An 11,308-nucleotide genomic window follows, 5' to 3' on the forward strand; every position below is an offset into this window, starting at 1 on the left:
TTTTGACACGGAGTCTCGCTCTGTCGCCCAGGCTGGAGTGCAGTGGCGCGATCTCGGCTCACTGCAAGCTCCACCTCCTGGGTTCATGCCATTCTCCTGCCTAAGCCTCCCTAGTAGCTGGGACTACAGGCGCCCGCCACCACGCCCGGCTAATTTTTTATATATTTTTAATAGAGGCGGGGTTTCACCATGTTAGCCAGGATGGTCTCGATCTCCTGACCTTGTGATCTGCCCGCCTCGGCCTCCCAAAGTGCTGGGATTACAGGTGTGAGCCACTGTGTCGGGCCCGCTTTTCCATTTTCTACTGCACTTGGGGACTATCTCATCCATCTCTCTGTATTAACCACCATGTCTTTCATTTTCTGCATTTGATGCTTTGACATCTTGGGGCCTTGCTGCCCTTGTGGGACCACCCCTCCCAGGGTTAGTTAATTTCTAGAGCCAGTAAACCACTTGTCCTCAATATGTCCCTCAAATGCAAGCCAATAGATCCAGAGCCCTCACTCCCAACCACCTTCATTATGAGGCTCTCCCACTCAAGGTTAATGTTGTCCTCTCCTAATCACCCCAGGTCCAAGAACTAGACAACCAGGGACAGTCTCTATACCCCAAAGCCAATTCTCTTTTTTTTTTTTCTTTTTCTTTTCTTTTCTTTTTTCTTTCTTTCTTTATTTTCTTTCTTTCTTTCTTTCTTTTTTTTTTTTTGAGACAGGTTCTCATTCTATCACCCAGGCTTGAGTGCAGTGGCACGATCTGGGCTCACCACAGCCTCTGCCTCCTGGGTTCAAGCAATTCTTGTGCCTCAGTCTCCCAAGTAACTGAAAGCACAAGTGCACACCACCACACCCAGGTAATTATTGTATTTTTGTAGAGATGGAGTTTCGCCATGTTACCCAGGCTGATGTCAAACTCCTGACCTCAGGTGTGTTCACCGCCCTCCTTGGCCTCCCAAAGTGCTAGGATTACAGGCATGAACCACCACACCTGGCCAACTCTAGTCTTGTTCTCCCCACAAAATACAATCAAAGCTCTGGCCCACAGTTCTTCCTCCTCTCTCTGCCCCTGATTGACCCTGGTGCTTCCCCATACCCCACCCCATAATATAGCCTTCCCTCTCCTCTTGGGAACTGTAACAGATCATCTTTTCCATGGCAATCTCACTTGGTTTGTCAGTCTTACCGTACCCCAATTTTCTATTAACTGACCATATTCTACACCACCCTCCCACATCCACATCATTGGGACCCTCTCTGAATCCCCGATGAGAATCTTGTCCCACGTTCGGGTTCCCATTTCCACACTGAAGGTGTCGCATCTATCCTTTTTTTTTTTTTTTTTTTTTTGAGATGGAGCCTTGCTCTTTGATCCAGGCTGGAATATAGTGGCACAAACTCGGCTCATTACAACCTCTGCCTCCCGGGTTCAAGTGATTCTCCTCCTGCCTCAGCCTCCCTAGTAGCTGGGATTACAGGTGCCCGCCACCACACCCAGCTAATTTTTGTATTTTTAGTAGAGTTGAGGTTTCACCATGTTGGCCAGACTGGTCTTGAACGCCTGACCTCAAGTGATCCACCCACCTCTGCCTCCCAAAGTGCTGGGATTACAGGCGTGAGCCACCGCACCCTGCCTGGCCTGCATCTATCTTTTTGTCTCCTGGGTTCCTTCTTCCCCAGCCACGTCCCACAACAGGAAAAGAAATACGTGCATCAGGCAGGCTTCGGTGACTCACGCCTGTAATCCCAGCACTCTGGGAGGCCAAGGCAGGAGAATCACCTGAGCTCAGGAGTTCAAGACCAGCCTGGGCAACATAGATCCTGTCTCAACAAATAATTTAAAAATTAGCCAGGTGTGGTGGTACCTGCCTGTACTCCCAGCTACCTGGGAGGCTGATGTGGGAAAATTGCTTGAGCCTGGGAGGTCGAGGCTGCAGTGAATTGTGTTCATGCCACTGCACTCCTGCCTGGGCGACAGAGCAAGATTCTGTCAAAAAAAAAAAAAAAGCAGCCAAGTGCAGTGGCTTACTCCCGTAATCCCAGCACTTCAGGAGGCTGAGGTGGGCAGATCACTTGAGGTCAGCAGTTCGAGATCAGCCTGACCAACATGGTAAAACTCTGTCTCAACTAAAATACAAAAATTAGCCTGGTATGGTTGTGCACCCCTGTAGTTTCAGCTACTCAGGAGGCTGAGGCAGGTGAATTACATGAACCCAGGAGGTGGAGATTGCAATGAGCTGAGATCATGCCACTGCACTCCAGCCTAGGCAACAGAGCAAGACTGCCTCTCAAAAAACAAAAACAAAACAAAACAAAAAAAACCGCCAGGCATGGTGCTTCACGTTTGTAATTCCAGCCCTTTGGGAGGCCAAGGCAGATGGATCACCTGAGATCAGGAGTTTGAGATCAACCTCACCAATATAGTACAACCGCATCTTTATTAAAAACACAAAAGTTAGGCCAGGCGCGGTGGCTCACACCTGTAATCCCAGCACTTTGGGAGGCCGAGGCAGGTGGATCACGAGGTCAGGAGATGGAGACCATCCTGGCTAACACAGTGAAACCCCATCTCTACTAAAAACACAAAAATTAGCCAGGCATGGTGGCAGGAGCCTGTAGTCCCAGCTACTCGGGAGGCTGGGGAGGAAGAATTGTTTGAACCCAGGAGGCAGAGGTTGCAGTGAGCCGAGATTGTGCCACTGCACTGCAGCCTGGACGACAGAGCAAGACTCTGTCTTAAAAAAAAAAAAAAAAAAAAAAAAAAAAAAAAAAAAAAAAAAAAATCAAAGCAAAACTGAAGAAATGTGTGCATCAAGGAGCACATCTGAGGCTACCCTTCTCACCTGTGATCACCAGCTGCAAGTGTTCACTGCTTTCTGACCACTCATGGGAGGCTGTTGTCTTGTAGGCACAAAAGTAGCTCCCAGCATCCTTAAGCTTCAGGTCCGTGAAGAGGAATTCAGCTTCGTTTTCTGTCGAGATCTGTTCCTGCTTGTACCCAGAGTCATTCACCTTGTACAGCATGAGTGTCACATTCTGGAAAGGAGCCTGACACTTCAGGGTCACATTGCTCTGGGCTTCAACCACCGAGCTGGGCCAGGCGTGGAGGGAGGGCTTGGGCAGTTTCTCTGGAAAGAATTCAGAGTTAATTTGAGTCTAGAATTCAGACGATTAAAGGAAAAGGTCATGAAGTGTGGGATGCAGGAATAAATAAAGTTTAAGTGGGAGAAAACTCACCATTCTTTTTCTCATCTTCATAGCCCAGACACAGTCCTGGAAGAGAAATCTCAATGAGAGGAAAATTATGTGCTTGTCTTTGAGTACAAATCCAGCAGAGAACAATGACTAGCTCATTATAGGTCTAATATATATATGTATTCTGTATATATGTATTATACATAATACATATATTAAGTATATGTACACATATTACATATAATACATATATAAATATAATACATCTATTAAATGTATGTATTACATGTATGTATATATTTTTGGCAGATATATCCCCAGACTTACCTCTTACTTTTGTTCTATTGTTTGTCATTCAGAAGCTACGTGTATGTAGAAAATTCCAGGCCGGGCGCGATGGCTCAAGCCTGTAATCCTAGCACTTTGGGAGGCCGAGACGGGTGGATTGCGAGGTCAGGAGATCGAGACCATCCTGGCTAACACGGCGAAACCCCGTCTCCACTAAAAAATACAAAAAACTAGCCGGGCGAGTTGGCGGGCGCTTGTAGTCCCAGCTACTTGGGAGGCTGAGGCAGGAGAATGGCGTAAACTCGGGAGGCGGAGCTTGCAGTGAGCTGCGATCCAGCCACTGTACTCCAGCCTGGGCAACAGAGCGAGACTCCGTCTCAAAAAAAAAAAAANTGCTCTTGTCACCCAGACTGGAGTGCAGTGGCATGATCTCAGCTCACTGCAACCTCTGCCTCCCGGGTTCAAGTGATTCTCCTGCGTCAGCCCCCCAAGTAGCTGGGATTACAGGTGCCTGCCACCACACCTGGCTAATTTTTTTGTATTTTTAGTAGAGACAGGGTTTGGCCATGTTGGCCAGGCTGGTCTCAAACTCCTGACCTCATGATCCACCCGCCTCAGCCTCCCAAAGTGCTGGGATTACAAGCATGAGTCACTATGCCTGGTCTTATTTATTTATTTTTTTCTTTTTGAGATGTAGTCTTGCTCTGTTGCCCAGGCTGGAGTGCAATGGCATGATCTCAGTTCACTGCAACCTCCACCTCCCAGGTTCAAGTGATTCTCCTGCCTTAGCCTCCCAAGTAGCTGGGACTACAGGCGCCCGCCAACTCGCCCGGCTAGTTTTTGTATTTTTAGTAAAGACAAGAATCTCACACCATATTGGCCAGGCTGGTCTTGAACTCCTGGCCTCAGGTGATCCGCCTGCCTCGGCCTCCCAAAGTGCTGGGATTACAGGCATGAGCTACCGCACCCGGCCTGATGTATTGAATTGCTTTCACGAGTAATCATTCTTTCACCATCTAGAAATTGTTCAACATTCACCTATGCTTTTTTCTTGTATTTTCTGTGATTGCAGTATTTTGTTTGCTTTGTTTCGTTCTGAGACAGAGTCTCGCTGTGTCACCCAGGCTGGAGTGCAGTGGTGCAATCTCAGCTCACTGCAACCTCCTACACCCGCTGGGTTCAAGTGATTCTCGTACCTCAGTCTCCAGAGTAGCTGGGACTACAGGTGTACACCACCATGCCCAGCTAATTGTTGTTGTTGTTGTAGAGATGGGGTTTCGCCATGTTGCCCAGGCTGGTCTCAAACTTCTGACCTCAAGTGATCTGTCTGCCTCGGCCTCCCAAAGTGCTGCGATTACAGGCATGAGCCACCGTGCCCGACCTGATTGCAGTTTTTACCCTTGCCACTTAAATAATGCAAACGTCATTTTCCCGTGGAAAGGGGAGGGTTTTCTTGCTCAATTCCAATAGAGAGAATCTGCTCCCCCTTCCCCGTGTCTTCTGGTTCCAAATACTCCCCTCACTTTAGCTTTGGTTTCCACTTACATCATCCGCTCCCTCTTCTGTGTTCTGTTCTCTGTATTCCCTGCGGGGGAGGGAGCATCATAAACTTGCATGGAAAATGGGACGTCAGTCATGGGGCTTGTTTCAGGGTGAAATTAGGTAGAATTTAGGTAGAATTTCTCTAGAGCCACGAGTGTCTCAGGACATTGGTTCCTTGTTGACGCAGGTACCGATGCGGAACGTGACCCCACACCAAGCTCCACCGCACAGGAATGAGGTGGAGGCCTCATGATGGACCGAGGCTGCGTTGGCAGCGAGACTGGCTGGGATTGGCAGGTAGGAAACAGCCTCTGGGTAGCAGGGCATCCCAGGACTCAGGCCCTCTTTTGAGACCCTCCCCAAATCCCGCTTTTAGACTCATGTCATCTCATCTCTGCTATCCATCCATCGTCTGTTCAAACGGTGATTCCTATATTCTTTTTCTTTTTGAGACAGGGTCTCACTCTGGCCCAGGCTGGAGTGCAGTCACAGCTCGCTGCAGCCTCGACCTCCTGGGCTCAAGTGATCTGCCTGTCTCAGCCTCCCAAATAACTGGGACTATAGGCACGTGCCACCAGGCCTGGCTAATTTTTAAATTTTTTTTTTTTTTTGTAGAGATGAGGACTCACTGTGTTGCCCAGGCTGGTCTCGAACACCTGAGCTCAAGCGATTCTCCCACCTCGGCCTCCCAGCATGCTGGGATTACAGGCATGAGCTACCTGCACCCAGCCCAATTCCCATATTCTTTTTCTTTTGTTTTTTTTTTTTCCTGAGACATAGTCTTGCTCTGCCGCCCAGGCTGGAGTGCAGTGGCTGGTTCTCAGCTCACTGCAAGCTCCGCCTCCCGGGTTTACGCCATTCTCCTGCCTCAGCCTCCTGAGTAGCTGGGACTACAGGCGCCCGCCTCGTCACCCGGCTAGTTTTTTGTATTTTTTAGTAGAGACGGGGTTTCACCGTGTTAGCCAGGATGGTCTCGATCTCCTGACCTCGTGATCCGCCCATCTCGGCCTCCCAAAGTGCTGGGATTACAGGCTTGAGCCACCGCGCCCGGCCTCTTTTTCTTTTTTTGACATGGAATCTCCCTTTGTCACCCATGCTGGAGTGCTGTGGTGCTCTCTCAGCTCACTGTAACCTCTGCCTCTCAGGTTCCAGCGATTTTCCTGCCTCAGCCTCCCGAGTAGCTGGGATTACAGGCACCTGCCACCATGCCCAGCTGATTTTTTGTATTTTTAGTAGATACGGGGCTTCACCATGTTGGCCAGGCTGGCCTCAAACTCCTGACCTCGAGAGATCTGCCCACCTGGGCCTCCCAAAGTCCTGAGATTACAAGCGTGAGCCACCACACCCAGCTGATTTGCATTTCTTGAAAAGAGAAGTTCAAGTTGTAACTCCCAGGACCTCTGAATGTGACCTTATTTGGAAATACCATTATCTGATCTTTGCAGAGGTAATTAGTTAAGCTAAGATGAGGTCATACTGGAGTAGGCTGGGCATCTGGTCCAATATAACTTAAGAGAAGAGAAAAAGAGACACACGCAGAAAGAAGGTGGCTATGCAAAGACAGAGGCAGAGAGGCCAGGCTGCAATCACAATGCTTTGGGAGACCGAGATAGGAGAACTGCTTGAGCTCACGACTTGGAGACTAGCCTGGGCACTATAGAGAGACCCCATCTCTGCAAAAAAAAAAAAAAAAAAATTATTTTAATTAGCCCAATGTGGTGGTGTGCACCTGTAGTTGTAGCTGCTCAGAAGGCTAATGGGGAGGATTGCTTGAGCCCAGGAGCTGAAGACTAGCCTGGGCAATATAGCAAGACCCCATCTCTAAAAAAGAAATTATTTTACTTAGCCCAAGATGGTGGTGCACACTTGTAGTTCTAGCTACTCAGAAGGCTAGTGGGGAGGATTGCTCGAGCCCAGGAATTGGAGACTAGCCTGGGCAATCTAGCAAGACCCCATCTCTAAAACAGAAATTACTTTAATTAGTCCAACATGGTGGTGTGCACCCATAGTTCTAGCGGCTCAGAAGGCTGCGGGGAGGATTGCTTGAGCTCAGGAGGTTGAGGCTGCAGTGAGCTATGGTGGTACCACTGCACTCCGGCCTGGGTGACTGAGTGAGACCCTGTCTAAAACAAACCAAAAAAAAAATACAGAGCCAGGAATTTGAGTGATGCATCTACAAGTTAAAGAATGCCAAGAGGCTGGGCATGGTGGCTCAAGCCTGTAATCTCAACACTTTGGGAGGCTGGGCGGGGGGGGGGCGTGGATCACCTGAGGTCAGGAGTTCTAGACCAGCCTGGCCAACAGGGTGAAACCCTGTCTCTACTGAAAATACAAAAATTAGCCAGGCATGGTGGTCCGCGCCTGTAATCCAGGCTACTCAGGAGGCTAAGCCAGGAGAATTGCTTGAACCTGGGAGGTAGAGGTTGCAGTGAGCCAAGATCATGACACTGCACTCTAGCCTGGGTGACAGAGAGAGACTCTGCCTCGAAAAAAAAAGAATGCCAAGAATTGTCAGCCATCCCTAGAAGAGGGGCATAAAACAGACTCTCCCTCGTAGCCCTCAGAAGGAGTCAACATTGCCAGCACCTTGGTTTCAGACTTCTCATCTTCCCAACTGCGAGAGAGTGCATTTTAATTGCTTTAAGCCACCAGGCTTGTAGTACTTTGGTATGGCAGCCACTGGGGGATGAGGTCAGCCTCCTGGTTGCCCAGCTTACTGTGCTCAGAAGCTGGAGGTTTGGGTATGAGCCCGATGGTCATCTGTAAGGCACAAATAGCCAGGTGCGGTGGCTCATGCCTGTAATCCCAACACTTTAGGAGGTTGAAGTGGGTGGATCACCTGAGGTCAGGAGTTTGAGACCAGCCTGGCCAACATGGTGAAACCCCGTCTCTACTAAAAATACAAAAAATTAGCCAGGTGTGGTGGTGCGCACCTGTAATCCCAGCTTCTTAGGAGGCTGAGGCGGGAGAATCGCTTGAACCTAGGAGGTGGAGGTTGCAGTGAGCCGAGATCACACCACTGCACTCCAGCCTGGGAGACAAAGCAAGACTGTGTTTCAGAAAAAAAAAAAAAAAAAAAAAAAAAAAAAACCTCATATAAGGTGCAAATGTGTGTAGGAGAGGAGCATTATCCCACAGGGAAGGGCTGCACCCAGAAAAGGGGGAAGGAACTGAGGCAGATGAAGCGCATTGATGTCCACCACACCCCCCCGTGCACCAGGGAGGAACTGGGGCCTTAGGGAGGTGGAGCTGTGCTGGGTCAAGCCTAGAGCTCCTAGATAGTGAAGCCGACATTATAACCCAGGTCTTCCTTTTCACAGTCTGAGCTCTGTCTGAATACATCAGCTTCAATTTGAGGATGTTTAAAATCAGCCTAAGAATCGGGCTGGTCAGAAAATTATCTTCTTGGGGCCAGGTGTGGTGGCTTATGCCTATAATCCCAGCACTTTGGGAGGCTGAGGCGGGCGGATCACCTGAGTTCAGGGGCTTGAGAGCAGCCTGACCAACATGGTGACACCCTGTCTCTACTTAAAATACAAAAGTTAGCCGGGTGTGGTGGCATGCACCTGTAGTCCCAGCTACTCGGGAGGCTGAGGCAGGAGAATCGCTTGAACCTGGGAGGCGGAGGTTGCAGTGAGCCGAGATCATGCCATTGCACTCCAGCCTAGGCCATAGAGTGAGACTCTGTCTCATAAATAAGGAGAGAGAGAGAGAGAAAATAAATTGTCTTTTTGCCCACAGCCTTGCACCCTGTAGATGCTTACGCCCAGCCCTCCTCTATTCTGACGGAGGATGCATGGCAATACTGTGGTATTCAGCGGGTGCAGACTCGGAGACCCCACCGAAGTTCTGCATTTCCCAGTGGAGTAAGCAGAGGCCTCCCCGTGTCTCTGCAGCGCGGCCTCCTCGTCGCTTGCAAGTGGGCGGCAGAACTCATGCAGGGGACGCCCACAGCCCAGACCCACCCACCGCAGGTGTGCCACGCGTGGAAGTCATTACTTCCACACACCGCGTTTCCACCCGGACTTCCACTCCCCCATGAGTTTTTCGCACCAGCCCAAGCCCGTTCATCCCAGTCCTGGAGACTCACCGAGGCAAAGCAGGGAGAGGACTTCTGGGGTCATAGCGTCCCTTCTGCCAGAACCAAGGCCCCGCCTTCGGTTTTACCACTTCAAGGGCGGAGCGGGACTGGGGCGGCCGCAGCTCTCCGGCTGCCCGGTTCCTCCCCAGGATGTGCAGATGGAGGAGGTTTTGCCCTGACGCTCTGGTTCTCTGCCCCACTCTTGCAGTTTCCTTCTCAAACCGACTCAGGAAACAAGAAGCCGGCGATGGCAACTTCTTCCTCATGAATCCTGTGTGTGTGCGGCCCCACCCGCCTGAGCTCTGTCCCACCTTATCTGAAGTTCTGCCAAGACCTTTCTGCAAACGTAATGTTTTATTTTAAAGCATTAATACCTATGGCTTCCTGTGTACCCACTAGCCAGCTCCCCACAATGTTAATCTCTTTCTCTCTCTTTTCTTTTTTTCTGAGACAGAGTCTCGCTCTGCCGCCCAGGCTGGAGTGCAGTGGCCGGATCTCAGCTCACTGCAAGATCCGCCTCCGGGGTTTACGCCATTCTCCTGCCTCAGCCTCCCGAACAGCTGGGACCACAGGCGCCCGCCACCACGCCCGGCTAGTTTTTTTATTTTTAGTAGAGGCAGGGTTTCACCTTGTTGGCCAGGATGGTCTTGATCTGCTGACCTCGTGATCTGCCTGCCTCAGCCTCCCAAAGTGCTGGGATTACAGGCATGAGCCACCGCGCCCGGCCAGTAGTGGCTTTTTTTCTTGTTTCACAATAATTGGGTCTTCAACAGGTGTTCAGTGGGAAAGGAAGTATTAGCAATGTCGAGTTATGTGTTCCAATAATGGACAAGATAGTCTCACATGGTGAAGAACTATTGCACTTGAAACACGATTTGTGGTCAGGCGCAATGGCGCATGCCTGTAATCCCAGCACTTTGGGAGTCTGAGGCAGGTGGATCACTTGAGGCCAGGAGGTCGAGACCAGCCTGGCCAATGTGGCGAAACCCCATCTCTACTAAAAATTAAAAAAAAAAAAAATGGCCTGATGGTGGCAGGTGCCTGTAGTTGCAGCTACTCAGGAGGCTGAGGCAGGAGAATCACTTGAACCCAGGAGGCGGAGGTTGCAATGAGCCGAGATTGTGCCACTGTACTCCGGCCTGGGCAACAGAGAGAGAGTCTGTCTCAAAACAAACAAACAAACAAAAAATACCATTTGTGCCTATGTGGAGAAATGTGTGAAGTCCTCATGGTAGAGTCTGATGTTTACAGAACCCCATATGGATTGAATGCACAGCAAGGGCAGATACAGTTCACAAGGCTGCACTGGGTAATTGCAATTTGCTAAGAAGGTGGATCCTAAACAGAAAGGTCCATAAGCTAGATTGAGATAATCACATCACAATTAGTGAAATTTCTTCCTTGGTACACAATTAATTACTTCGTTAGTAGGAAAGTTCCCAGAAGATGGATCTTAAACAGAAAGGTTCATTAGCTACATTGTGATAACCATGTCACAATTAGTGAAATTTCTTCCTTGGTACACAATAAATTATTTAGTAGGAGGGTTCCCCACTTGTAGGTTTATGGGGGTATAATTGACAAATCAAAATGGAGTATATGAAAACATCACGTTGTACACAAATAGAATTCCATTTTTATTTGTCGATTAGATCTCAATACATCTAGAGCTGAAGAGAATTCCCTGTCTCTACAGCAGCCCATGAAAGACAGAGGGACTCCGTGTTTTAACTTGGATCTGTTATTGGAAAGGGGTCCCAGTCCAGACCCCATGAAAGGGTTCTCGGATCTCAGACAAGAAAGAACTCAGGGCGAGTCCACGGAGTAAAGTGAAAGCAAGTTTATTAAGAAAGTCAAGGACTATGGCTGCTCCATAGGCAGAGCAGTCCAGAGGGCTGTCGGTCGGCTATTTTTGTGGTTATTTCTCGATCATATGCTAAACAAGGGGTGGACTGTTCATGAGTTTTCCAGGAAAGAGGAGGGGATTTCCCTGGAACTGAGAGTTCCTCCCCCTTTTACCTTCTGGAAGTTGCCATGGCATCTGTAAGCTGCCTTGGTGGTGGTGGGAGTGTCTTTTAGCATGCAAATGCATTATAATTAGCAAATAATGTGCAGTGAGGACAACCAGAAGTCACTATTGTTGCCATCTTGGTTTTGGCAGGTTTTGGCTGGCTTCTTTATTGCATCTCTCTTTTTTTTTTTTTTTATC

General features: G+C 49.3%; 1 protein-coding gene across 2 annotated transcripts in view; it reads right to left on the reverse strand.

Annotated features, from left to right (window-relative positions):
- Nucleotides 1–9,351, reverse strand: part of VSTM1 (V-set and transmembrane domain containing 1) — a 23,890-nt gene extending 14,539 nt beyond the window's left edge. For both annotated transcript variants that reach the window (XM_017871780.1, XM_017871779.1), the window contains exons 1-3: nt 9,109–9,351; nt 3,231–3,266; nt 2,837–3,121 (exon numbers count right to left, since the gene is read on the reverse strand). In XM_017871780.1, coding sequence (XP_017727269.1) covers nt 2,837–3,121; nt 3,231–3,266; nt 9,109–9,142 — 355 coding nt within the window. In that variant the 5' untranslated portion in view covers nt 9,143–9,351. The remainder of the gene's footprint in view (nt 1–2,836; nt 3,122–3,230; nt 3,267–9,108) is intronic.
- Between the last annotated feature and the right edge of the window lie 1,957 nt (nt 9,352–11,308).

This window comes from Rhinopithecus bieti, unplaced genomic scaffold, assembly GCF_001698545.2.
Source record: "Rhinopithecus bieti isolate Rb0 unplaced genomic scaffold, ASM169854v2 scaffold_6949, whole genome shotgun sequence".
NCBI classification, from domain to species: domain Eukaryota; kingdom Metazoa; phylum Chordata; class Mammalia; order Primates; family Cercopithecidae; genus Rhinopithecus; species Rhinopithecus bieti.